The sequence below is a fragment of the Pelobates fuscus genome, chromosome 3 (assembly GCF_036172605.1).
Source record: "Pelobates fuscus isolate aPelFus1 chromosome 3, aPelFus1.pri, whole genome shotgun sequence".
Taxonomy (NCBI): domain Eukaryota; kingdom Metazoa; phylum Chordata; class Amphibia; order Anura; family Pelobatidae; genus Pelobates; species Pelobates fuscus.
This window is the reverse complement of record NC_086319.1, coordinates 136438604-136463731: the sequence shown is the minus strand read 5'-3', so window position 1 is coordinate 136463731 and position 25128 is coordinate 136438604. Positions and strand designations below refer to the sequence as shown.

Below are 25128 nucleotides of genomic sequence, written 5' to 3'. Positions count from 1 at the left end.
ACACTTTCAGAAGTGACGAAAGACATCTACTATGTCTGTTTTCAACGCAACATCACGCTTCGAGCGGAATACCTTCCGGGAGAGACGAACATCACAGCGGATTGGTTCTCCCGACTTTGGAGAGACGACAGCGATTGGCGCCTTCACAGATCAGTTTTCCTTCACATCTCAAAACACAGTGGCCCATTTGTGCTGGACCTGTTCGCCTCCCAAATGAACTTTCAAATCCCACAGTTCTTCAGCTGGCTACCAGACCTAGAATACTTGGCATTGAATGCCTTCCTACAGAAATGGACGATGATGGGGGCCTATGCCTTCCCTCCATTTGCAATGATCCCGAGAGTCCTTCTCCAGATTCGCAGACAACTAGTCACGCTTGTACTTCTCCCCACTCTGGCAGGGCCAAGTATGGTTTCCAGACCTTCTAGACCTCTCCTGCCGACATACTCTCCTTCTACCGTCATTGCCCAATTGTCAGGGTGGCGGTCCGATGCCCGGGACCCAGACACTGTCCGGGCGGCGGTGCAGGACCGGGACCCAGTATGCTTGATGTTCAGAGTAGGAGTCACAGCGTGGAGGTGGATTAGCAGTGTCTGGTGCAGGGTAACCGCACGCCCCCTGGTGTTGAGCACCAGTGTTTGTGCAGCCACATACCAAGACCCTGAATCAGCTTCAGCGGATACCAGGAACTAGGAGCAAGGAAATTAGCAGACCTCCCAGGAGCTGAATAGGGAGGCTCTGCAGCAAGATTGTATCCAGTACTAGAAACAAGGCAAGACTAGAGATAGGCACCAACCATGAAAACAAGACAGAACTAATAAAACCCAGAACCGGAGAAGGATAGTAAGCTGAACCCAGAACATATACACAAGGAAACATGAGGAAAACATGAACATAACATGGGCATGACTAGACAGGACTGTACATGGGCTGGGTATACAAACTAAAACAAGACAAGATAACATAAGTAAAACAAGAGGAGAAGTACTACATATGGAAATCATGGGGATTTAGTCACACTATATGATCATACATTGCATAAGCTTGCCAACAACGCCAATGTACCCCATATCTGGCAGGTCCTACACTGCCTAATGTATGCTAAAACAACCACAGATTCAGAACACATATATAGCACTTACCTGCAAGAAAGGACAGAAGCAGTGAGCAGCTGCCTGCAGGAACACTGAAACATAATGAAAGATGGAAACAAACGGGTGTGGCAAATAAAATAAACATTTAAAGGAAACCTGGAGACTGGGAAATCCAGGGACGAACTATAGGAATGAACCCAGAAATCCCAGCATAAAGTAAACCAGACATAGAATAGAAAACAAAAAACCAAGAAAAACCAAACAAGAATTGTAAAAAGAGTACTGGATACCAGAAGCCAAGGCCAGACATCTCCACAGAACAGAGCAGGACGTGACACCAATCTCAGGGGCTACCTTATCCGATAGTATAACAAGACCACCTCCAATTAGTGGCTTGGACTCTTCCCGGGAAGCCTGGAACTTCAGACGTTTATCGCAGAGATCTAAGGAACTCCTCTGGAATTCTTGGGCTCATGGAACCAGAAGATGCTACCAATCCTCCTGGAACTCTTGGTGCAATTGGTGCCTGGAACGGGGTACTGATCCCCTTACAGCCCCTAGACAATTTATCTTGATTCTCCTTGCATACCTCTTCGACCTCGGCCGCTCCTACCGGTCCATCAACGTTGCCTAATTGACCATCTCGGCAGCCCATGCTCCTCTACATGGAGTTCCAGTTGGCCAGGACCCGTTGGTCTGTAGACTTTTACTGGGTGTTAAACTGACTCGCCTTCCAGCACCGAAGTACTCACACCTATGGGATGTTAACATCATGATCCGTTACTACAAGCTTGGCCGAGCAACGAAGACCTTTTTCTCCACCAACTCTCAGCAAGGTTCACCCTGTTACTTTACTTAGTTTCTTTCCGCTGAGTGTCTGATGTTCGGGCATTCGACCATCACAGAAGGTGTCACTTTTATCATATCCAGACAGACAAAATCAAACACCTCTACTATATTACATCCTTATTTCCCTAACCATCCAAAATTGTGTGTAGTCTCGGTTCTCTCTCGCTATCTATCGCTCACCTCCACTCTTCGTTCATCTTCCTCCAGTCAACTATTGCTCTCATACGTTCGACCACATAACCCAGTGTCAACCATGACTCTGGCCCGTTGGGATAGATGGTTACTTTTCCTGGCAGGGATAGAAGCCTCCTTCAGAGCCCACTCTTTCAGAGGTGCGGTGGCATCAGGAGCATTCAACGCTGGAGCATCTCTTCAGGACATTCTTCAATCGGCAGACAGGTCCCGGGAAGAGACGTTTCGCGATTCCTACTTTCGTCCAGCTGTACAAGCTTCCTTAATCCTACTTGGGGAGCGTTAAAACAGCAAAATACGAAGCCTCCTGTCATGTTATAAAATTGTAGATTATGCTAGCTTTAGTGTACCTATAATCTTAATTTTATTAATGACAGGAGGCGAGTATTTTCCCACCCTTTATTTTCTTCCCCCCTAGTTTGTCGCCTCTTTAGGTAATTTTTTTTTAAGAGAACGGTAAGTACATTTTGACTTACTTGAGTTTATTATAAGGGGTTGTACTCTACGGGGTGGGAGGCTAGATATGATGTCCCATGTATACTTCAATATATGAATTAATACGAATTGATGGCATTGATTTTAGAAGTCCATTTCGTGGATTAATCCTCTGTTTCGATTCTGCTCTCTCATTTCAGCGTAAAGCTTCCTAAAAAGGACAAGCCTAGTTCCTGTCCCTCTCAAGCATGAACTCTCCTCGTCTGCATAAAGCTCCCTCGAGAGGACAAGCCTAGTTCCTGTCCCTCTCAAGTATGAACTCTCCTCGTCTGGTATGCTGAGATTCTCATCCGGATCACCTACGGTTGCCCTGTTCCTGTTCATTTCGCAGCCAGAAAGAGGAAGTGACATCACTGGGAGGGAGTTTTATACCCTGTTACTTTTTTTCTGATTGGTTATCCTGTTACTATGTTAAAAAGTGCTGCTGTGAAGCTTAAGTAAAGAAAGACTTAAGCAAAATACTCGCCTCCTGTCATTAATAAAATTAAGATTATAGGTACACTAAAGCTAGCATAATCTACAATTTTACTTAAGAAATGCTATACTATATGAATCTGAAAGCACTAAGAAATTACTTTGTAAAACTTCTTATTTTTCAGAAAATGGACAAAAACAAAGATGGAGTTGTTACTATAGATGAATTCATTGAATCATGTCAAGAGGTAAAATAAAAAAATTGTGCCTTTAGAATTTTTTTTTTTTTACTGAATAGCAATGTAGTTAATGAACTGAGAATTTTAATGATATAAGGCAAATTCTCATTCTCATTCTCATTATTAGTTGCAATTGTTAATCATTGCAACAAAAACTGACCTAGTTTTCTGCATTTAACATTTGCACAGAACTGAAGCACCATTAATACTGTAATGTTTTTGACAATTTACATGTACATGGAAAAGAACAAAGGTGTTTTTCCAGTTCATGGACCATTTTAAAAGCTATGCTTAGCACCTATGATCACAACCAGCAACATAAGCACAGGAGCTAGACACAGTGGATGGATATTGGCAGAGGTTGGTAGAGTTTTGCAGGAGTTGGGAAAGATTAATGGTGTAGCTGAGCTATTTTTAGTTTTAGGAATTCACATTTAGTTGTCATATACACATCAGCACATGAGAAAACACACATTAGTTAGAACACATACAAAACGAACATACTTTTTTTTTCTCTTCACACTCACAAATCACACTCATTTTTTTTAATGCATTGTATTTCATATCTTTACACTTTACACTTCTTCTATTTCCATTTTTGTTATGTGCCTGATTTCCTGGAAATTACATACCAGTATGAAAATACAAATATTTGATCAGTTCTGTTGCGTGAGGAAATGAGTGATGCTCTCTGTTGAGCCAGAGGTAGTTCTTTTGCCCCCCAACAGATCTTGTCGCCACTTGTACATACCCTATCCGCCACCACAGCTCCTGATCCCCTTATATACACACACACACACACACACACATATAGTTTGTGCTTTAGGGTGCACACTCTAATGCAATAGGCTGTGCACGCCTATGTCTAAATCGTTAAACTGCTGAACTGCTAACTAACACCGCTAATTAAATCCTGAATGTGCAAGTATCCTGCATGGCTTGAACATATTAAGTGATACTAACGCTGATACTAATGCTAATGCTAATGATACTCTGATGAATATTGTGCTGAGCTACTGAATATAAAACATTTTAAAATAGTTGCTACAGACGCTGTAGCGGGATCGCCGCTAAACTGTGAATTGACCGGGTTGTCATGTATTTTCTCTATCTCAGTCATGTATTTCACTCTATGTGTTTGTCTAAGTTGCCTGCTCCCCTCATTTAGAATGTTGATACATAAAGAGGTGTTGTAACGGACGACCTTCCGTTGACGGATGCTCCTAGCGCTTCCTGAGGACTCCACGCACTGCAGATGACAACACAACCACCGCAGACTCCACAACCGTCGTAGCTTAACTGGAGTCGCGCCGTCTTCCTTCCACCCTGAATGAACCTCCAGCATTCAGGACCGTGTGGGAAAGACCTCTCCTCCAGGAGAGGGTATCAGGAACAAGAACTAAGTGATTAAAGCTCAAGGGAGTATGCAGAGCATAGCAATCCCCAGTGTGATATAGCAGTTCCCTCCAATAACGAGACAAGGCTACGTATTGAGGGTCAAGAAGAACTCTGGTTTAATGACAGGGACTCTGATTTTATGCAGTGCTCCCTTGCAAGGGAGGCACCCAGAGGCAATTAAGTATTAACCAATCCCATATCGGTCTTTCATACAGTCTTTCAGTATACGGCTGGGCTCCATGGCATAGTTATCTGGGGTAGCATGACTTTAACAGTCCGCAGAAAGGCACAAATAAACCTTTCAGCTGGGAAAATAACAGGTTTGAACTGCAGGGCCATAGTCGCAGGGCAGAAGGCTAGCAATAAGTCCTCTCCAATGCCCAGTGGCAAATGGCAGTTTGTCACATATCTCCCCTTTGGGGGGAAGACTAACCAGGCACCTGACCTTCTGTCGGTCAGTGCCTCCGTTAGTCGATCCACCAACCCACAATAAATCAGTGCCATAGCAGCCCCCCCACAACAACAAAGTGCAAGAGCAGCCCACCCACAAGAAAGAGTTACTACACCTGGGGAGGTGGGTGTGGCGAAACCAACCTCGCCACTGTGCACTGGAGGAGCTGGTTGCTTGCCTGCTCCCTTTGGACTATGGCCCTGCAGGTTACAGCTTTTATTTTCCCTGCAGAAAGGCTTGTTCGTATCTTTCTGCCGGGGTGTTCGGTAGATTCCAGCTACCGAACAAACTACCGTACGAGGGACCACCTAGGAGCTGGAGTGTGCCGTCAATTGACGGCCCAGAAGCTGCGGTTAACCGCAGCTTAATTGATGAATGCTGGGTGGCCTTTGTTCGTTTGCCGAACACGTGGCAGCGGCCATTTTAACTCCCGAACGGCCAGCGGTGTTCAGCACTCAAACTATGGAACTGAAAACGGACACTTTATTGCGCGAACACCGCTGAGCCTCCAGCATCTGGTAGTGGAACCGACTGGCTGTTCATAGTTTGACCGTATGAACAGCCTCACCCCAGATAGCCATGCCATGGAGCCTATTCGTGTAACGAAAGACGTTGGCTCCATGGCGATTGAACTATATGTATGTGATCTGAGCGCCATTCGGTAATAATGTGCGCTCAGATCTAAGCTATCTGGGGATATGTTGCATGTATGTGTTTTGGGTACTAAATGTGTCAGTGGGTAATTTTGTGTCTTTTACTGTCTTTTTGTCTGCCATGTGGGTAATGGAGTTTTGCCTCTGTCCTTGGAGATAATTGGATTACTTCTCCAATTATCTCCAGGCCAGGGAGGAGGGATTGTGATGCATTGTGGGATTGTTTAAAGGTGTGTGTCTGTGATTGATCCGTGTCCTATATGTTTCCCAGTTTCCCATCTGGTCCCCTAGTGGAGTGTCCACCAGGTGAGAGACCTGCATAAAAGCCGGGCAGTTAGCCCCAGTAAACCAGATTCTGCTTGACCCTCAAACAGAAGTGTCGTCTCGTATTTGGGGGAATTGGATTGTATGCTGATTGCCAGGAGTGTAAGCGGATTGTATGCTTTTCCTGTTCAGCTATTCCAGTGCTCGTGTGTTTCCAGTTCGGGAGATTGGGGAATTCAAGTGTGTGCAGTTCGGGAGTTGGAAGATTCGTGTAGTTTGCAGTTCGGGAGATTGGTGCTTGCAGTAGCTGCTGGTCTATCTGGAAGGGGATTATCGCCTAAACGGTTTTTATCCTCTTGTGAGTGAAACGGTCCGTTACAATTGGTGGAAAGCGGCGGGAACGTTCCTACAACCAGAAGGACAGCTACAGGTAACACCATTCCCTGGATTTACAAATTGAGGGTAACGCTAGTATCCGTACAGCGCCCCTATCTACAAAGGAACTCAGAAAATGGAGAAGTTGCAAGATAGATTGTACTGTTCCGTATCCTTGAGGTCTGGAGCAGTGTCAGAGGAGGACATGTTGATGTACAGAGAGACTGCCAGAGCCGGGTTGTGGGACGAAGCCCTAGAGGAAGTACAGTATTCGCGAGGGGATCGGCGCCGCAGCAGAAGGCAGCGAATCCTGGCTCGAATGGCAGAGCGGATGCTCCTCCTGAGAAAACAGACCGAAGAAGCGTGGGTGACTAGACTCGAGATTCTAGTATATGCAGAACTGGCACTTGACGACGCATACCAGGCGATACAGTGGTACGCAGCTCAGTGTGTCCCCGAGATGGCAGAGTATGAGTTCCCAGAAGGCGGAGACTACGCTGGCCCTGGCCTATTTTGGGATAATATTGACAATGAGGACTTTGGGAAAGCTACCGACTCTCGTTTTTGGGACCTGTGTTACGACCGAGAAGACATGCTGGGTCTCCCTAGCGCTGTTGATCTCGAGGCAGACCTATGGTATCTGGCCGCCCAGGAATGGAACCTGGAGTGGGATTACCTGCGACTCATCAATGAGGCCCGGGAAGAGACAACCGGTCCTCTTTCCCAACAGCAACCAGCGGTACCCGAGGTAGCGGACCTCCTAGAATGGTCCTGCGAGGATCCCCAGCGGCAGTATGTATCCCAGAGAGCTTCCTCCCCAGCGGCAGTGTGAGTCCCAGGGAGCTGAAGGTACCGTCCTTCCTCCCCAGGGAGCAGAAGGTGCCGTCCTTCCTCCCCAGCGACAGTGTGTACCCCAGGGAGCTGAAGGTGTTGTCCCTCCTCCCCAGCGGCAGTGTGTACCCCAGGGAGGGGAAGGTGCCGTCCTTCCTCCCCAGCGGCAGTGTGTATCCCAGGGAGCTGAAGGTGTCGTCCTTCCTCCCCAGCGGCAGTGTGTGTCCCAGGGAGCGGAAGGCGTCGTTCTTCCTTCCCAGCGACAGTGTGTACCCCAGGGAGCTGAAGGTGTTGTCCTTCCTCCCCAGCAGCAGTGTGTGTCACAGGGAGCAGAAGGTGTCGTCCTTCCTCCCCAGCGACAGTGTGTACCCCAGGGAGCTGAAGGTGCCGTCCTTCCTCCCCAGCGGCAGTGTGTACCCCAGGGAGCTGAAGGTGTTGTCCTTCCTCCCCAGCGGCAGTGTGTACCCCAGGGAGCTGAAGGTGTTGTGCTTCCTCCCCAGTGGCAGTGTGAGTCCCAGGGAGCTGAAGGTACCGTCCTTCCTCCCCAGCGACAGTGTGTACCCCAGGGAGCCGAAGGTGTTGTCCCTCCTCCCCAGCGGCAGTGTGTACCCCAGGGAGGGGAAGGTGACGTCCTTCCTCCCCAGCGGCAGTGTATCCTGCAGGGAGCAGAGACAGTCGGTCTCGCACCCCAGCCGCAGGACAAAATATTGAAAGGGGAGACAGTTGGTCCCCCTCTCCACCAGCAGAGAGAGTGTCAGGGAGAGGAGCGGGTTACCCCCTCTCCCCAGCGGCAGTCTACAGTTCAGAGAGAGGAGCTTGTTACACCCTCTCTCCAGCGGCAGCCTAACCCACCAAGGGGAGATGTTAAGCCCCACAACTGTGCAGATGGGACCGAAGTCTCTGCACTTGCTGCACAAGGGGTAGGGACGGTCGGTCCTGTCCCCCTGTCACAGAGCGGTGTATCCAGAGGGGAGACAGTCGGTCTCCCCCTCCCACAACCAGGCTCCAACCAGGCTGCTTCCATGGTAGCACTGGCACCAGGGCAGAGTACCGCTGGTCTCTCCCCACTCAGCTACCCACCAAGGCAGTCTACCAGTTCCCCGTACAGCCGTGGTGAGGCACCTGGACATGGACCTCGGCATCCGGTAGTGGAACCGACTGGCTGTTCATTCGGTAGTTTGACCGTATGAACAGCCTCACCCCAGATAGCCATCCAGGTGTAGTAACCAGTTCTTGTTGGTGGGCTGTACACACTGCTGCTGGGGTACACACTGCTGCTTCGTGGGTGGGTTGCTGGACTAACCAGGGTAGGAGGTCAGATACCCTGTTAGTCTAGGGGGTAAAGGGGAGAAGTGTGGCGAAACCAACCTCGCCACTGTGCACTGGAGGAGTCTGGTTGCTCGCCTGCTCCCTTTGGACTATGGCCCTGCAGGTTACAGCTTTTATTTTCCCTGCAGAAAGGCTTGTTCGTACCTTTCTGCAGGAGTGTTCGGTAGATTCCAGCTACCGAACAAACTACCGTACGAGGGACCGCCCAGAATCTGCGTTTAACCGCAGCTTAATTGATGAACGCTGGGTGGCCTTTGTTCGTTTGCCGAACACGTGGCAGTGGCCATTTTAACTTCCGAACGGCCTGCGGTGTTCAGCGCTCAAACTATTGAACTGAAAACGGACACTTTATTGTGCGAACACCGCTGAGCCTCCAGCCTCCTTACCTCGGCATCCGGTAGTGGAACCGACTGGCTGTTCATTCGGTAGTTTGACCGTATGAACAGCCTCACCCCAGATAGCCATGCCATGGAGCCTATTCGTGTAACGAAAGACTATGTGAAAGACTTTGGCTCCATGGCGATTGAACTATATGTATGTGATCTGAGCACCATTCGGTAATAATGTTCGCTCAGATCTAAGCTATCTGGGGATATGTTGCATGTATGTGTTTTGGGTACTAAATGTGTCCGTGGGTAATTTTGTGTCTTTTACTGTCTTTTTGTCTGCCATGTGGGTAATGGAGTTTTGCCTCTGTCCTTGGAGATAATTGGATTACTTCTCCAATTATCTCGAGGCCAGGGAGGAGGGATTGTGATGCATTGTGGGATTGTTTAAAGGTGTGTGTCTGTGATTGGTCCGTGTCCTATATGTTTCCCAGTTTTCCATCTGGTCCCCTAGGAGAGTGTCGACCAGGTGGGAGACCTGCATAAAAGCCGGGCAGTTAGCCCCAGTAAACCAGATTCTGCTTGACCCTCAAACCGAAGTGTCATCTTGTATTTGGGGGAATTGGATTTATATGCTGATTGCCAGGAGCAGATTGTATGCTTTTCCTGTTCAGCTATTCCAGTGCTCGTGTGTTTCCAGTTCGGGAGATTGGGGAATTCAAGTGTGTGCAGTTCGGGAGTTGGAAGATTCGTGTAGTTTGCAGTTCGGGAGATTGGTGCTTGCAGTAGCTGCTGGTCTATCTGGAAGGGGATTATCGCCTAAACGTTTTTTATCCTCTTGTGAGTGAAACGGTCCGTTACAGTGGGTAGCTTGTCCATGTCCAGGTGCCTCACCACGGCTGTGCAGGAGACTGGTAGACTGCCTTGGTGGGTTGCTGAGTGGGCAGAGACCAGCGGTACTCTGCCCTGGTGCCAGCGCTACCACGGAAGTAGCCTGGTTGGAGCCTGGTTGTGGGAGGGGGAGACCGACTGTCTCCCCTCTGGATACACCGCTCTGTGGCTGGGGGACAGGACCGACCGTCCTTACCCCTTGTGCTGCAAGTACAGAGACTACGGTCCCATCTGCACCGTTGGGGGGTGTAACATCTCCCATTTGGGGGGTTAGGCTGCCGTTGGAGAGAGGGTGTAACAAGCTCCTCTCTCTGAACTGTAAACTGCCGCTGGGGAGTGGGGGAAGCAGGCTCCTCTCCCTGACAATCTCTCTGCTGGTGGAGAGGGGGACCAACTGTCTCCCCTTTCAATATTTTGTCCTGCTGCTGGGGTGCGAGACTGACGGTCTCTGCTCCCTGCAGGACATTCTGCCGCTGGGGACAAGGATGGCACCTTCAGCCCCGCTGGGGAGGAAGGACGGCACCTTCAACTCCCTGGGGTACACACTGCCGCTGGGGAGGAAGGACGGCACCTTCAGCTCCCCTGGACTCACACTGCCGCTGGGGAGGAAGGACGACACCTTCAGCTCCCTGGGATACACACTGCTGCTGGGGAGGAAGGACGGCACCTTCGGCTCCTTGGGATACACACTGCCACTGGGGAGGAAAGACGACACCTTCCCCTCCCTGGGGTACACACTGCCGCTGGGGAGGAGGGACAACACCTTCAGCTCCCTGGGGTACACACTGTCGCTGGGGAGGAAGGACGGCACCTTCTGCTCCCTGGGGTACACACTGCCACTGGGGAGGAAGGACGGTACCTTCAGCTCCCTGGGACTCACACTGCCACTGGGGAGGAAGGATGACACCTTCAGCTCCCTGGGACACACACTGCCGCTGGGGAGGAAGGACGACACCTTCAGCTCCCTGGGCACACACACTGCCGCTGGGGAGGAAGGACGACACCTTCAGCTCCCTGGGCACACACTGCCGCTGGGGAGGAATAATGGCACCTTCAGCTCCCTGGGGTACACACCGCCGCTGGGGAGGAAGGACGGCACCTTCAGCTCCCTGGGACACACACTGCCGCTGGGAAGGAAGGACGACACCTTCAGCTCCCTGGGGTACACACTGCCACTGGAGACTGGGTGTCCATATCCTTAACCTCCACAGTTGTCGCTCAAATGCCCTTGCCGCACTGTTCTCAGCATCTAACTGGTGCATTACTTGAGAGATCATCTCGTTTGAAAGGTCTGGGCCATAGCAGACCAACCACCTCTTTACCTCCTCAAAGTAAGCGTTGTCCTCGTAGTGACGTATCATTTTGAGGTGCTCTTATGCCTGCTCCATGCTGCCATAGGTAGTGACGCTGTGCAGTGGCTAGCGCTGCCCTCAATTTTGTAACTCCAAACGTTACCAGTGTCTCTGAGCTGCTTCTCCTCACACTAGGACGCCATCCCACAGCTGCCACCAATGTAACGGATGACCTTCCGTTGACGGATGCTCCTAGCGCTTCCTGAGGACTCCACGCACTGCAGACGACACCACAACCACCGCAGACTCCACAACCGCTGTAGCTTAACTGGAGCGCGCCGTCTTCCTTCCACCCTGAATGAACCTCCAGCATTCAGGACCGTGTGGGAAAGACCTCCAGGAGAGGGTATCAGGAACAAGAACTAAGTGATTAAAGCTCAAGGGAGTATGCAGAGCATAGCAATCCCCAGTGTGATATAGCAGTTCCCTCCAATAACGAGACAAGGCTACGTATTGAGGGTCAAGAAGAACTCAGGTTTAATGACAGGGACTCTGCTTTTATGCAGTGCTCCCTTTCAAGGGAGGCACCCAGAGGCAATTAGGTATTAACCAATCCCATATCGGTCTTTCATACAGTCTTTCAGTATACGGCTGGGCTCCATGGCATAGTTATCTGGGGTAACATCCCACATATTCCCTCCCCTCTGCTTGGGAGATAATTGAGTTTCCTACTGTATCTACTCAATTATCTCCAAGCTAAAACTTATAAATTTTATACATTTCTATAACTTCTAAAATATACATGTCACAAACATAAAACATACATTTTCATAATCAATCCATTGAGGGGAACAACATATTAAAAAATGGCACGAATTAGACCAGGGGTTCAAAAGTTAGTAAAATTATTTTTAAAAACCCACTGCCAGCATGGCTTTTCTGGCCCAAGCCGGTTTCAGAGTCTTCTATCCTGGAGATAATTGAGAAGTAATCCAATTATCTCCAAGGGCAGAGGCAAAACTCCATTAGCCACATGGCAGACAAAGTACAATAAAAGACATAAAAATACATACTGTTACATTTATCACATAGAACATACACATTCTACCTATCCCCAGATAGCTTAGATCTGAGCGCACATTATTACCGGATGGCGCTCAGATCACATACATACAGTTCAATCGCCATGGAGCCAAAGTCGTTCATACAGTCTTTCAGTATACGGCTGGGTTCCATGGCATAGCTATCTGGGGTAGCATGGCTTTAACAGTCCGCAGAAAGGCACAAATAAACCTTTCAGCAGGGAAAATAACAGGTTTGAACTGCAGGGCCATAGTCGCAGGAGGCTAGCAATAAGTCCTCTCCAATGCCCAGTGGCAAATTGCAGTTTGTCACAGGTGTCAAAACCACAAACCGCGCGGTAACTCTTGGCGTGTGTCTCCCCTGGGTGGCAGCTAGTTCCCGAACAAGGGCCTCCCCGTCACCCATTGGAATGTTCACACCAATCAATTAGAACGTTGGCAACATAGTGTGAAACCGCAAGGGAAGTAATTAATGAGTGCTTCTCGGGGTGACTGACGTTCGTACAGACAAACGCTGGCCAGGGGAAGCATTTGCATCCCAAAAGGAGACACTTCCCTTGCCAGGATTCACACCTCACGAACGATGACAGTTCATGACGGTTATCATTCTGGGGGTCACTGAGATTAGTGGGGACATCCTTTGGGGACAATGGCAGAAGTTGGCCAGTTTCCCGTGCTACGACCCGCCAGATCAAGAGACTTCTGGGAAGAAGAGCTCTGGGAGTGGGGAGGGGCCTGGGAAGGGACACTAAGTGGTGCGAACAGTGGACAAAGGGACTGGAGTTCCGTTTCTGTCAGGGGACCCCTGGGAGTGAGAGGGCCCTGGGAGGGGACACAGAGTGGGGAGAACAGGGGACAAAGGGACTGGGGTTGCGGTTCCGTTACACGACCCTTTGTAGGGGGAGGACCCTGGGAGGGGACATGTATGTCTTCATGTATGATCCACCCCTTGCATGGAGAAAGTATAAAGATGTGTGTGGCCAATTAAGTTGTTGTTGTACCCCTGGAACTGGGTTGTCCAGTTACTGGGGGGGGAAATGAGTCTCTTCATTCAGTAATAGCGGAGGTTACCAACCAGGCTACCCAGGGTCCACTACAACTAATGGAAAGCAGAGGGATCCTATGTCCCTGCCAACAGACCCATGGACTATAATTCCCTAAAAAGGCAAACCTTACAAGACTTTCTGGAAGCAAGAGAGAAATCATCCAGCAACAAAGCTGACCTGATTGCCGATCTCATGGAGGATGACCAGCGAAGAAATGAGGCGGCAGCCCCACAGCCTGAGGGTGAAGTAGGAGCCTTCGAAAAAGCAATAAGGCAGCACTTGGCCTTATACAGAGAGCCTCCCCCAGTGGAACACCTGACCAAACTCATCTTTTATACCCAATCCTTCATCCTGACTCCCACACCACCTGAGGACAAGAGAGTGGCTGCCTACCCCTGCACACAAACTGAAGTTAACCTTTACTGCCTTCAAGGAGTTCAGGGATGCAGAAGAGGGCATTGAAGACTTCCTGCAAGACTTTGAGCGGCAGTGCCTCTTGCTAGAAGTTGACCATGTAGACTGGGTCGGCATTTCTGGGCAGTAAGCTGACAGGAAGGATCTGCGACTACGAAGTTGTGAAAGAGGTCCTACTGGGCAGGTATGCCATAACTCCAGAGGCATACCGACGGAAGTTCAGAGGGACAAGAAAAGGGGAGAAGGACTCCCATACAGAGTGGGCATGCTGCATCCATCTAGCTGCCCAGAATTGGGTGAACTCACAGCAAGCGTAGTGCCCCGAGGAGGTTCTCCAGCTATTCATGCTGGAGCATTTCAACAATGGACTCTCCACTGAGGCCCAAGAGTGGGTGAAGGATATGCAGCCCAGAAGCGGCCAAGTGGATGGACAAGTATACTGACACCCGACGGTCCCACCGCCCAGCTCCCTCCCCCAGCTACCAACCAGCCCCAAGGCTGCCGAACCCTGCTACAACCTTCCCACACAGTGGTCCCCTGGTCAGGACCGTAACTCCCCGGGTCTCGTCTGGGACCAATCAGAACTTCTTCAAGTGCCACCAGCCTTGGTACTTCAAGCGAGACTGCCCCCAGCCTTGTTCAAAGACCCCAGTTCCTTACCCCCATTTTCCCCCATTCACAGCGAGCACTGACCCATTGTTACCAAGCTACCGGCCCGGAGTCCCCCACCTCCGGGGAAACAACCTGGTACTGCCTGCATGAGGCCAACCCTCTCCAAGCTGCCCAGGATAACAAGGACCACCACCGTCCAGTTGAAGGGCCGCACCGTGCAAGGACTGAGGGATACCGGGACCACCCTGACCCTAGTCCACTTCCCACTCCTTCCAAGACCCAGAAGACCGTCGGGACAGCCGCAGTCCGAGTGGCCGAGGGAGAGCTCTACTGCCTACCCAAAGCACAGGTCTACCTTGACTGGGGCTCAGGGGACTGAACGGTGACGGTCGTCCCTTATGAATCCAGCTACCCGCGGATGTGCTCCTTGGCAACGATCTAGGCTGCATCACCTCCTCCTATGTACATACCCAGGTTCCCGCAGAAGCCCACCCCGTGATGACCAGGCAGAAAGCCTGCACCACCCAGGATGGCTCAAACTCTGAGGCCCTGGTAGGCTCACAAACCCACCCCCACATCCCTGTAGGCGACCCCCTAAGAGAGCCCCCAGGGTTAGCCCCCTTCCCCTAGGATCCCTACCTGTCCCTGCACCAAGGCAACTTGGCCCTGGGTCCCTACCCCTGCCCCGAGCTCCTTACCCTGTGATACCCTTGCTGAGTTCGAAAGGGAAGTAGTATCAGACCCCACTTTCCAAGGTTAAAGGGAAATGGCTTCCTCTGGTCGGGTGAGAAAGGATGGGGAATGGTTCACCTGGGCTCAGGGGCTGTTGTACCACATAGCAGAGATAAGAAAGCCAGGGACAGCTCCTACTACCACCAAGCAGTTGGTGGCTCCCAGGAAATATTGACATGAACTACTAAAGATAGCCCATGATATTCCACTGGCAGGGCATTTGGAAACAACCCGTACAAAGCACCAGCTCACTCAAAGCTTTTTCTGGCCATGCATCTCCAAGGATGAGTACTGCCAGACCTTTGATGTCTACCAGAAGGTAGGGAAGAGGGGCAATGGGCACAAGGCCAAGCTCCAACCCCTACCGGCCATTGTAAGAAAAATAAAGTTTTCAAAACACAAATACTGTACAAGACTATTTTCTACAACTGAGACAAAAAGCACAAGATACAACGTGAATTCTAGAAGCAAGCACATGGCAAAGATTGGCAAGCGTCCAGATCCAAGTCCAGAACTGCGCAGTTGTGTGGATGAAGCAACGAATTAGACAGAAATAACTGATCTGGTAAAGCGTGACAGATCCTTGTGGCAATAAATCAGAAAAGCATTCCTTCAGACAACTGAACATCGACTGTTGGAAAGAGACTTTTCATCTGATCTGCAAACTGTGATGGAAGATTCTACAGAGTTAATTTGATACAGAAGATTAACAGACTTACAAAGAATTAAAATATTGACACTAACATACATATATATTCCTAAATATTAACGGAAAAGAAAACAGACAATGAAAAGTTATATAACAGTTATGAGTATTAATACCAAAAGAGAGCACTTATAAATGTGTATGAAAGGATAGTATTAAGAAGAGAACTATTACATTATTACCTATACATAGAATGAGAAGTATCAGAAGTAGATAAAATATGAAGTTGATCGAATAAGGATCATGGTTACTTAATACTACAAAGATTGAGTGCAATAGTATTTCATAGATTCACTAGAATAAAATAATTTATTTATAATCGAGGTGAAGTGAAACAAACAATGGTAACATAAGGAAGAAAACTAAGAAAGGATAATTTATATTGATTAATATTAAGAATGCATTGGATATAAGAGTTCAGAGATCCAAGAGGAATTGAATTGAATTAGTTAAGAGTATAGTACACAATTATATTTGACCTAAGTCTATAAAGGTATGGACTAGGGAGAATAGGTTTCTGGATATGACGGTATTCAATGAATTGAATAAGTTGTTATTTGATGATTATCCTGAGTTTGTAAGACACAGGCTAGGAATAAGAGTTTCTGGGCAGTATGACTCCAAGTTTATTTTATTTTATTTAATTTAGTCAGTTGAAGTGTACTAAGGAATACAGATTCGTCAGAACATTAGGACAATCCTGCTTTTAAGATGTATTACATTAATAAGTCATCACAATTAGGAGAGTGATGATAGTGAATTTAAATTATTCTTTCCAAGTTATTTTAAAGTAAACTATATTTCTGTTGAATGAAAGGTTTGTTACTACAAGGTGGAATTTTAGTGAAAATTATAATTTTATAACATGACAGGAGGCTTCATATTTGCTTAAGTCTCTCTTTACTAGAACTCCACAGCAGCATAGAAAAACAACCAATCAGAAAAAAGTTAGGTACTATAAAACTCCCCTCCTCATGCATCATTTCCTCTTTCTTTGCTGCTCCGCAGACAGTACAGGTCAGAGTACCACTGCCTCCTGCTTATAGTGGGTGGCTTTGGGATTTATTATGATTTATCAGGATTTATATTTGATATCTTCATTTATTTACTTTATTAATTTTTTTGGTATCATTTTTCTCTTCTATATATTTTTATGTTATATATATTTTTTTGTGTTTAGTTATTTTCTGATATATTTATTTCCTTTCTACTGCTTATGTGGGTTGTTGTATTGTATTTAGATAGATTGATTGTGATTGGAATTCCTGCATTTTGATTTTTTGCTTCCCCTATCTTCTTGGGGAGACCTTTTCTTTTCTGTGGTGGTTTGGGGAGTTTCTTGGGGATTCCTGCATGCTGTCCGCCCCCTCCCCCCGCTACCCCACTCTCTTTGTCCAACCATTACTATCCGCGGGCTGCATGCTGTATCGGGGTTTCAGGAGACTAGCCTCGGGCTGTCTCCTGATTTCCCCGAATCCCTTTGTTCTTTTCCGGCTACAGTGGTACTCGCGGTCGCGGACGCGAGTACCCGGCGGCCGCTCCGCTCGCCCACGTGGCCGCCCGCCGCGCTCAGCTTCTTCTCAGAGCCGCGGGCAGCCGACCGGGCAGAGGAGAGTGCGCCTACTCGCGGCCCCCCCTCCGCCCACGGTTTTGGAGCTCGGCTGTTGTCACCCTGCTAGGATTCACCGGCGGATTGCTTCAATGTTGCCAGGTTTCCTTCAGTGTATATCTCAGGCTCACTGTGTCTTATGGTTTTTTACCTGTCAGATTTCTGGGCTTCTATGACAGGAGTTTTATTGGCATAACATACCTCAGATTGCTGTGATTGTTGCTGGCAAGTATATATCACAGATTCTGTGGGTTTTTGCTAACGGTGTATTTCACGGATCGCTGTGTGTTTTTACTGCCTGTGTAAAGCTCATATTTAGTTTTACTGCCTGTGTATAGCTCATATTTAGTTTTCTGACTGTGTACAGCTCTGATTTAGTTTTTCTGACTGTGTATAGCTCTGATTTAGTTTTACTGACTGTGCATAGCTCAGATTTAGTTTTTCTACCGTGTATAGCTCAGATTTAGTTTTTCTGACAGTGTATAACTCAGATTTAGTTTTTCTGACTGTGTATAGCTCAGATTTAATTTTGCTGACTGTGTATACAGTCAGCAAAATTTAGTTTTGATGACTGTGTATGGTTCAGATTTAGTTTTCTGACTGTATAGTTCAGGTTTAGTTTTTACCGACAGTGTATTTCACAGATTACTGTGTGTTTTCCTGGCAGTGTATATCACAGTTTGCTGTGAGTTTGCTGATGTATATCGCAGATTGCTGTGTGTTTTACTGACAGTGTATATCACAGTTTGCTGGGAGTTTTACTGACAGTGTATATCACGCTGACAGTGTAGATCACGGATTACTGTGAGTTACAGGCATTATGAACTCATGTGCTTCACGGTATATATTTTTTCGGATCCAGTTATGGGGTCTCAGAGGAGACTGCCCTGGTATGTATTCACTGTCCATGGCATTTATATATAAAGCTAACAGACCTGGATCTGACTCAAACTGATACTGATACTATACAATTTTTTCAAATATGATGATGGTATCTATATTAATGATGGAAACATCAAACAGATCTGTGTGAGCATGTGCATTCCAATTCACTGTTCAAGGAGAGTATCGCTCAATTTATCTTACTTTTGTGGACATCGTAATCACTGAAACAACTTCCGCTTATACCCAAAATAGCGGGGATACCGCTATTTGCCTGCTGGGCATTCAGGGACTGCCAGTCCCGGTTCAGGTTATTCACACGGCATTAGGCTGTCTAAAAGGGTTGATGTCAGGGTGCTCTGAGGATCTACAATTTTTGGGGGAACTCAAGCTCGGAGGTCCCCATTACTCATTCAAGACCCATGGTAAAGCGCTACGGAATTGGATGGCGCTATATAAATAACAGATACTCATATGATATAATATACATAGTTACATAGTTACATAGTTACATAGCTGAAAAGAGACTTGCGTCCATCAAGTTCAGCCTTCCTCACATATGTTTTTTGCTGTTGATCCAAAAGAAGGCAAAAAAAAAAACCAGTTTGAAGCACTTCCAATTTTGCAACAAGCTAGGAAAAAAAATCCTTCTTGACCCCAGAATGGCAGTCAGATTTATGCTTGGATCAAGCAGTTATTACCCTACATTGAAAGATTATATCCTTGAATATTCAAGGATTTTTGCAAGTATGCATCTAGTAGCTGTTTGAACATCTGTATGGACTCTGATAAAACCACTTCTTCAGACAGAGAATTCCACATCCTGATTGTTCTTACAGTAAAAAAACCTTCCCTTTGCCTTAGACGAAATCTTCTTTCTTCTAGTCTAAACGCATGACCTCGTGTCCTATGTAAAGTCCGGTTTGTGAATAGATTTCCACACAATGGTTTGTATTGGCCTCGAATATATTTGTATAATGTTATCATATCCCCTCTCAGGCGACGTTTTTCTAAACTAAATAGGTTTAAATTTGTTAACCTTTCTTCATAGCTGATATGTTCCATTCCTTTTATTAATTTTGTAGCCCTCCTCTGCACTTTTTCTAGTGCCATAATATCCTTCTTTAGAACAGGTGTCCAAAATTGCACAGCATATTCAATGTGTGGTCTTACCAGTGATTTATAATGAGGCAAAATGATATTCTCGTCCCGAGAATGAATGCCCTTTTTCATGCATGACAATTCCCTACTGGCTTTAGCCACTGCTGATTGACATTGCACATTGTTGCATAGTTTGTTGTCTATAACAATTCCCAAGTCCTTTTCGAGTGTTGTCCCCCAGAAAATCCCTAATTCGCTTCCATTAAGGGTATACGTTGCTTGTGTATTCTTTACGCCGAAGTGCATAACTTTGCATTTTTCAACATTAAATTTCATCTGCCATTTGAGTGCCCAATCCTCCAGTCTATCTAAATCCCTCTGCAGCAAGGTAATATCTTGCTCACATTGTATTATTTTACAAAGTTTTGTGTCACCTGCAAACACTGAAACATGACTTTCAAGATCATTTATAAACATGTTAAATAGAAGGGGTCCCAGAACAGACCCCTGAGGGACACCACTTGCTTTAATTTACCATTAACGACAACTCTTTGTACTCTGTTTTTAAGCCAATGTACAACCCAGGATTGGCCTGCTATGTCTGTGCCCCATTGATTGGCCTGCTATGTCTGTGCCCCATTGATTGGCCTGCTATGTCTGTGCCCATAAGAATGGCCTGCTATGTCTGTGCCCATAAGAACAGTCTGCTATATCTGTGCCCATAAGAACGGCCTGCTATGTCTGTGCCCATTTAAACGGCCTGCTATGTCACTGCCCATTTTATCGGCCTGCTATGTCTGTGCCCATTTAAACAGCCTGCTATGTCTGTGCCCATTTAAACGGCCTGCTATGTCTGTGCCTATTAAGACGGCCTGCTATGTCTGTGCCCATTTAAACGGCCTGCTATGTCTGTGCCCCATTGTTTGGCCTACTATGTCGGTGCCTATCTGAATGGCCTGCTATATCCGTGCCTATTTGCTTGGCCAACTATTCTGTGTCCATTCATTTGGCCTGCTGGGCCTGTGCCCTTCTGACGGGCCTGCTCTATTGGTGCCGAAACCCTTTTAGGCCGCAGGCCTGGGGGAATATCACTGAGGTAATGCCAGTGCCCACCAGTGACAGGGAAATAGGCAGGTGTGCAGACAAGCACCATTGCCATACTATCCAAGAGGACACTAGTGTACGGCCATCTGAATATGGTGGGTAGGGTGAAGGCCCTAAACCTCATGCCTGAAGGGCAGGGTTTCTTATGAAGACCCCGGTCATACATTTTCAAGGAGAACTTCGCACAGGCAAGGATCGATGCTCAGACACCTACAGGGGAACGCGGTGTTTTCCTTGTCTTTAACAACTAACTCCGTATCTGCCTCCCGGTATCCATATAGGTATTGGTAGTTATTTCCTGCGTTAGGTTAGCTCCTGGCCCTATTCGGTGGGGCTTACTTGTCTTACCTTTCCGGCCTGCTATTTGCCTTCAAGCTGAGATAGAATTTGCGTTTGTAACGGACCGTTTCAGCATAAAAGGGGAAAAATCCGTTTAGGCGATAAACCCCTTTTCACAAAAAGGCACAGCTACTGTAAAAGCACCAAAACTCACGAATTTGGATATAGGTGAATACATCAAATTCCCGAACTGCATACCAGGGAATAAGATAGCACTCCAAACTGGAACCTCACGAATAGCTGCTAGCAGACGAACAGGAAAAGCAGACATCAGCTTACACTCCTAGCAATCAATCTTCCAGCAGCATACAGTGAATCCCCTCAAGAACGAGACAAAGCTCCGTGTTGAGGGTCAAGCAGTGGTCTGTTTATTCGGGCTACCTGCCCCTGTATTTATGCAGGTCTCCCACCTGGTGGACACTCCCTTAGGGGACCACATGGAAGACTGTAACACAGACAGACATGTATCACATTACAGACTCACAGAAGCAAAACATCACCACAATGCATCCTGGCTTCCTCCCTTCTGCCCTGGAGATAATTGGAGAAGTAATTCAATTATCTCCCAGGACAAAGGCAAAACTCCATTACACATGTGGGGGCACAAATACAGTAATATGCTTTAAAATATATAAAGTTACTTGTATTACATTAAACACAGACATGTTTCATATCCCCAGATAGCTCAGGTCTGGGTGCACATTATTAGGTGAATGGCACCCAGACCACACGAATACAGTTTAATTGCCATGGAGCCAAAGTCTTTAATCACACGAATAGGCTCCATGGCATAGCTATCTGGGTTACCACAGTTCACATAAAAATACCGAAGGAACAGCTGTTCAGCTACATCCCCACGACGGACGGCTCAGCGGTGTTCATGCTGGTCGACGAACAAAGACCACCCTGCCTTCGTCAATTAAGCTGCGGTTAACTGCAGCTTCAGGGTGGTCAATTGGCGGCACACTCCAGCTCCCAGGGGGTCGTGCAATCGGTAGTTTGTTCGGTAGATAAAATCTACCGAACACACCGGCAGAAAAGGCATGAATAAGCCTTTCTGCAGGGAAAATAAGTATTTTAATGTCTGGTCCATCGTCCAAAGGCAGCAGGCGGGCAACCAGGCTCCTCCAATGCAATGTGGCGAGATTGGTCTCGTCACAAAGTGCTTCTTGGGGTGGTCGCCATTCGTACAGATGAATGCTGGCCAGGGGGAGCATTTGCGTCCCAAAAGGAGACGCTTCCCTTGCTGGGTTTCACACAGGGACCCTGCAAACTATGGCAGTTCATGACAGTTATCATTCTGGGGGTCCCTGAGATTAGTGGGGACAACCTTTGGGGACAATGGCGGAGGTTGGCTGGCGTTCTGTCGCTGGGCGGTAAAAAGGCGGGATGTTTTCCCGTGCTACGACCAACCAGACTTCTGGGAAGAAGACCCCTGGGAGGGGACACTAAGTGTCAGGAACGGGGGACAAAGGGACTGAACTTCGGTTTCCATCAGGGCCTACTAAGACTGATGACGTTTCTTTAATACTGTGCCAAATATTGTGACAATACTGTGAGAATTGTGAAGTGCATGATCTGGTCAGCTACCAATAATTTACGGACGGACCACAGGCAAGGAAAAGTGTGGAAGTTTGTTGGATGTTAAGGAGAGCTTTAAGCCTTTGATATTTGGTTTGATATTTGGGGTGGAGCCTAACAACGGAGCCGAGCGGACGCACCTCACCAGAGCTCCGGCTAAACCGAGACAATAACGGGGTACATATCACTCGGACCGAGCTATTTTGCCACCAGTCAACCCACCTGAGGAGAGTACCTATAGCGGCAACAGAAGTGCTGACTCCGGCACTTGTGGTTGCAGCACGAGTCACGGCCTAACACATGCGGGCAGACGGGAGGTGGCCGCTCCCTCTGCTAAGGTATTTGGAGACTCAACATCCACTGTAGACCCCACCAGAGACCTTTCCCCTCCCCTGCCAGAGTGGGTGATCCCATTACCATTACCATCCCACAGACGATGTGGGGCGCAAGCATAAAAAGCAGCTCCAGACGGAGAGGCCTGCATCACAGGCTATCCTTTGGGAGGGCACCTCCACCAGCACCCGCAAGGGCGGCAGCTGAGCAATACAGTGAGCAGAAGGCCTCTGATGACTCCCCTGAAGAGGAGGAATCTAGCGTCTCATCTTACCCAGCTGGTGTATACCAACAAACTGACTCAGATGAAGACTCATCCCCTTCCACGAAGGGAGACATAAAAAAACTACTGGTAGATCTGAGAACAATGTAGAAGTCAGACCTCCAGGAAACACAAGCTGACATCAAGGCCCTGCAGCAGGGGGTGTCAGCAGTGGAGAACAGAGAACAAGCCCAATACACTACGCAAAGTGTGGAGGGTCTCACCTCACAAGTCAAGCAACTACAAAATATGGTGCTCACACTGGAGTCCAGACACAGGCGTCGGAATGTGTGCCTGAGAGGCCTACCTGAACAGGTTGAGGGGGGGACACACACTGCAATATGTCCAAAAAAGGCAGATATACATCTTATACAGAAAGCAAGATAACAGAGAGAATACATCTTTAATTGGTCAAGTGTTAAGTGTCTTATCTAATGCACTTCCTCCAAAGTGTGATGTCACCATTGTTACAAACTGCTGTTTATAACTGTTTCTTTAAGTGACAAATTGCCCTGTTCCCCTATATAACGGAGAAGCCTCATTGCCAGCCTTCTGCCCCATGACTATGGACCTAGTGTGTATGGCCCTTTAAGAACTGTCTGGGGACACATTGAGGCTTTGGTGAACAATGCCCCTTTAATGTCCTCAGACCTGTAAAATAACTTGTTTGTGCCTTTTTCCCACTTGGTTCAGTAACTGAGGCTTACTGAACCAAGTACCACACAGGCGGACCACACAGAAGTGGAAGCGTGCGGCTAATTTACCTCCCAGGCTGGGAGGCTGGTAAATTACCGACCGCTGGGTGGCCGCCGTTAGTACAAACCATCTTTATTCAGGCGAACGCGGTCAGCGGTGTGCGCAGCCAAATCTATGGAACTGAAATCGGCTACAGATTTCAATGAACACCACTGACAGATTTCAACTAACACCACCTTCTCCTCCATTCAGTTCTCATCCGCCGCATCTGTCAAGAGTGTGGGCTATAGGCCCAGCTGAGACAGTGGGGAGAGTGTGGAAGTGACAGGGTTAATGACACCAGACCCCTGATTACCTGTTGCTAGTCCCAGCAGCCACTCAATTAACCCCTGCAATCCCTTCTACACTAACCCCCTAGTACACACTTTACTGCCACCACCAAGACTTTAAACCCGGGCGTCTTAGGTTACCCCACACACAGGAGAATTATAGAATCACAGTTCTACTTTTACTGATCAAACACATATAATTAACCCTTTTTGGTAACGTGTTTACCTGAGCTTTCCGCTGGAGAGTGAAGCTCATAGAGAACAGAGACACAAGCTGATTCAGTAAACATTTAATCTGACAAAAAAGATTTACAGTACTGAGTACAAGATACAGAAATAAATGACATACAGATAACAAATTGCAAAACAGTACATAAAATATAATAGGAGAAAACACAAGAAATTCCTTACATGTAGTTACCCCATATAGGATTCTTGTGGGAGTCTTAGATGGTATAGGTCTCCGAGAAGTTGCTGACCAAAGAAATGAATAACTGAACTCCCTGGATAGTCCAGCACCCTCATTATATATCTAAACTAGTTGTTTCTCAGTGGGCAGACCCTTGGGCGGGGGTTTGGCCTGGCAGTTTATTGCCCACTGTATGCAATTCCTTGTGTCCAGCTCTGGTGATGGCTATCTAGATGTTTTATGGTCTAGGCCTGTTGCAAGATCAAAGACCACAATAAATGTCATCCCAAGGTTTACAAAAAACAACTGTAAGCCTACATCAGCACACATCAAACACCAACTCATGCTTTTGGCATGACACCTTCCCCTTAAGATGGTGGACAGAAAAATTCAGCCACAGGCTGATTTATCTCTACCATTAACCATCTAGTTCCCCCTGCAGGGACAGACCATCTGCATTCCCATGCATGCTGCCCTTTTTGTGCTGGGTAGTGAAATTATACTGTTGGAGGATAAGGCTCCAACGGAGTAGTTTATCATTGTTACCTGACACCTGCACCAGGTTGTGATCAGTCCTTACCACAGCTACACCCTCAACAAACATGCCTGATTTGCCTGTTTCAATTTCCCATCGACCTCTGGTAGCATCCCTTAAACCACACCCACTGCGCTCATGTAGTAGTTGTAAGGGGACGAAACCAATGGATTTCTGCAGCACTCCCCGGTAAGCACACAAAAAAGCAGAGAGAGAACACTCCAAGGATAAATGTGCTTGTGACGAGACCAATCTCGCCACAT

At 47.7% G+C, this 25128-nt stretch overlaps 1 protein-coding gene across 3 annotated transcripts in view; it reads left to right on the top strand.

The window, feature by feature from the left end:
- KCNIP1 (potassium voltage-gated channel interacting protein 1) overlaps positions 1-25128 on the top strand; it is a 1074046-nt gene that overhangs the window by 1036015 nt on the left and 12903 nt on the right. For all 3 annotated transcript variants that reach the window (XM_063447490.1, XM_063447491.1, XM_063447489.1), the window contains one exon: positions 3230-3292. In XM_063447490.1, coding sequence (XP_063303560.1) covers positions 3230-3292 — 63 coding nt within the window. The remainder of the gene's footprint in view (positions 1-3229; positions 3293-25128) is intronic.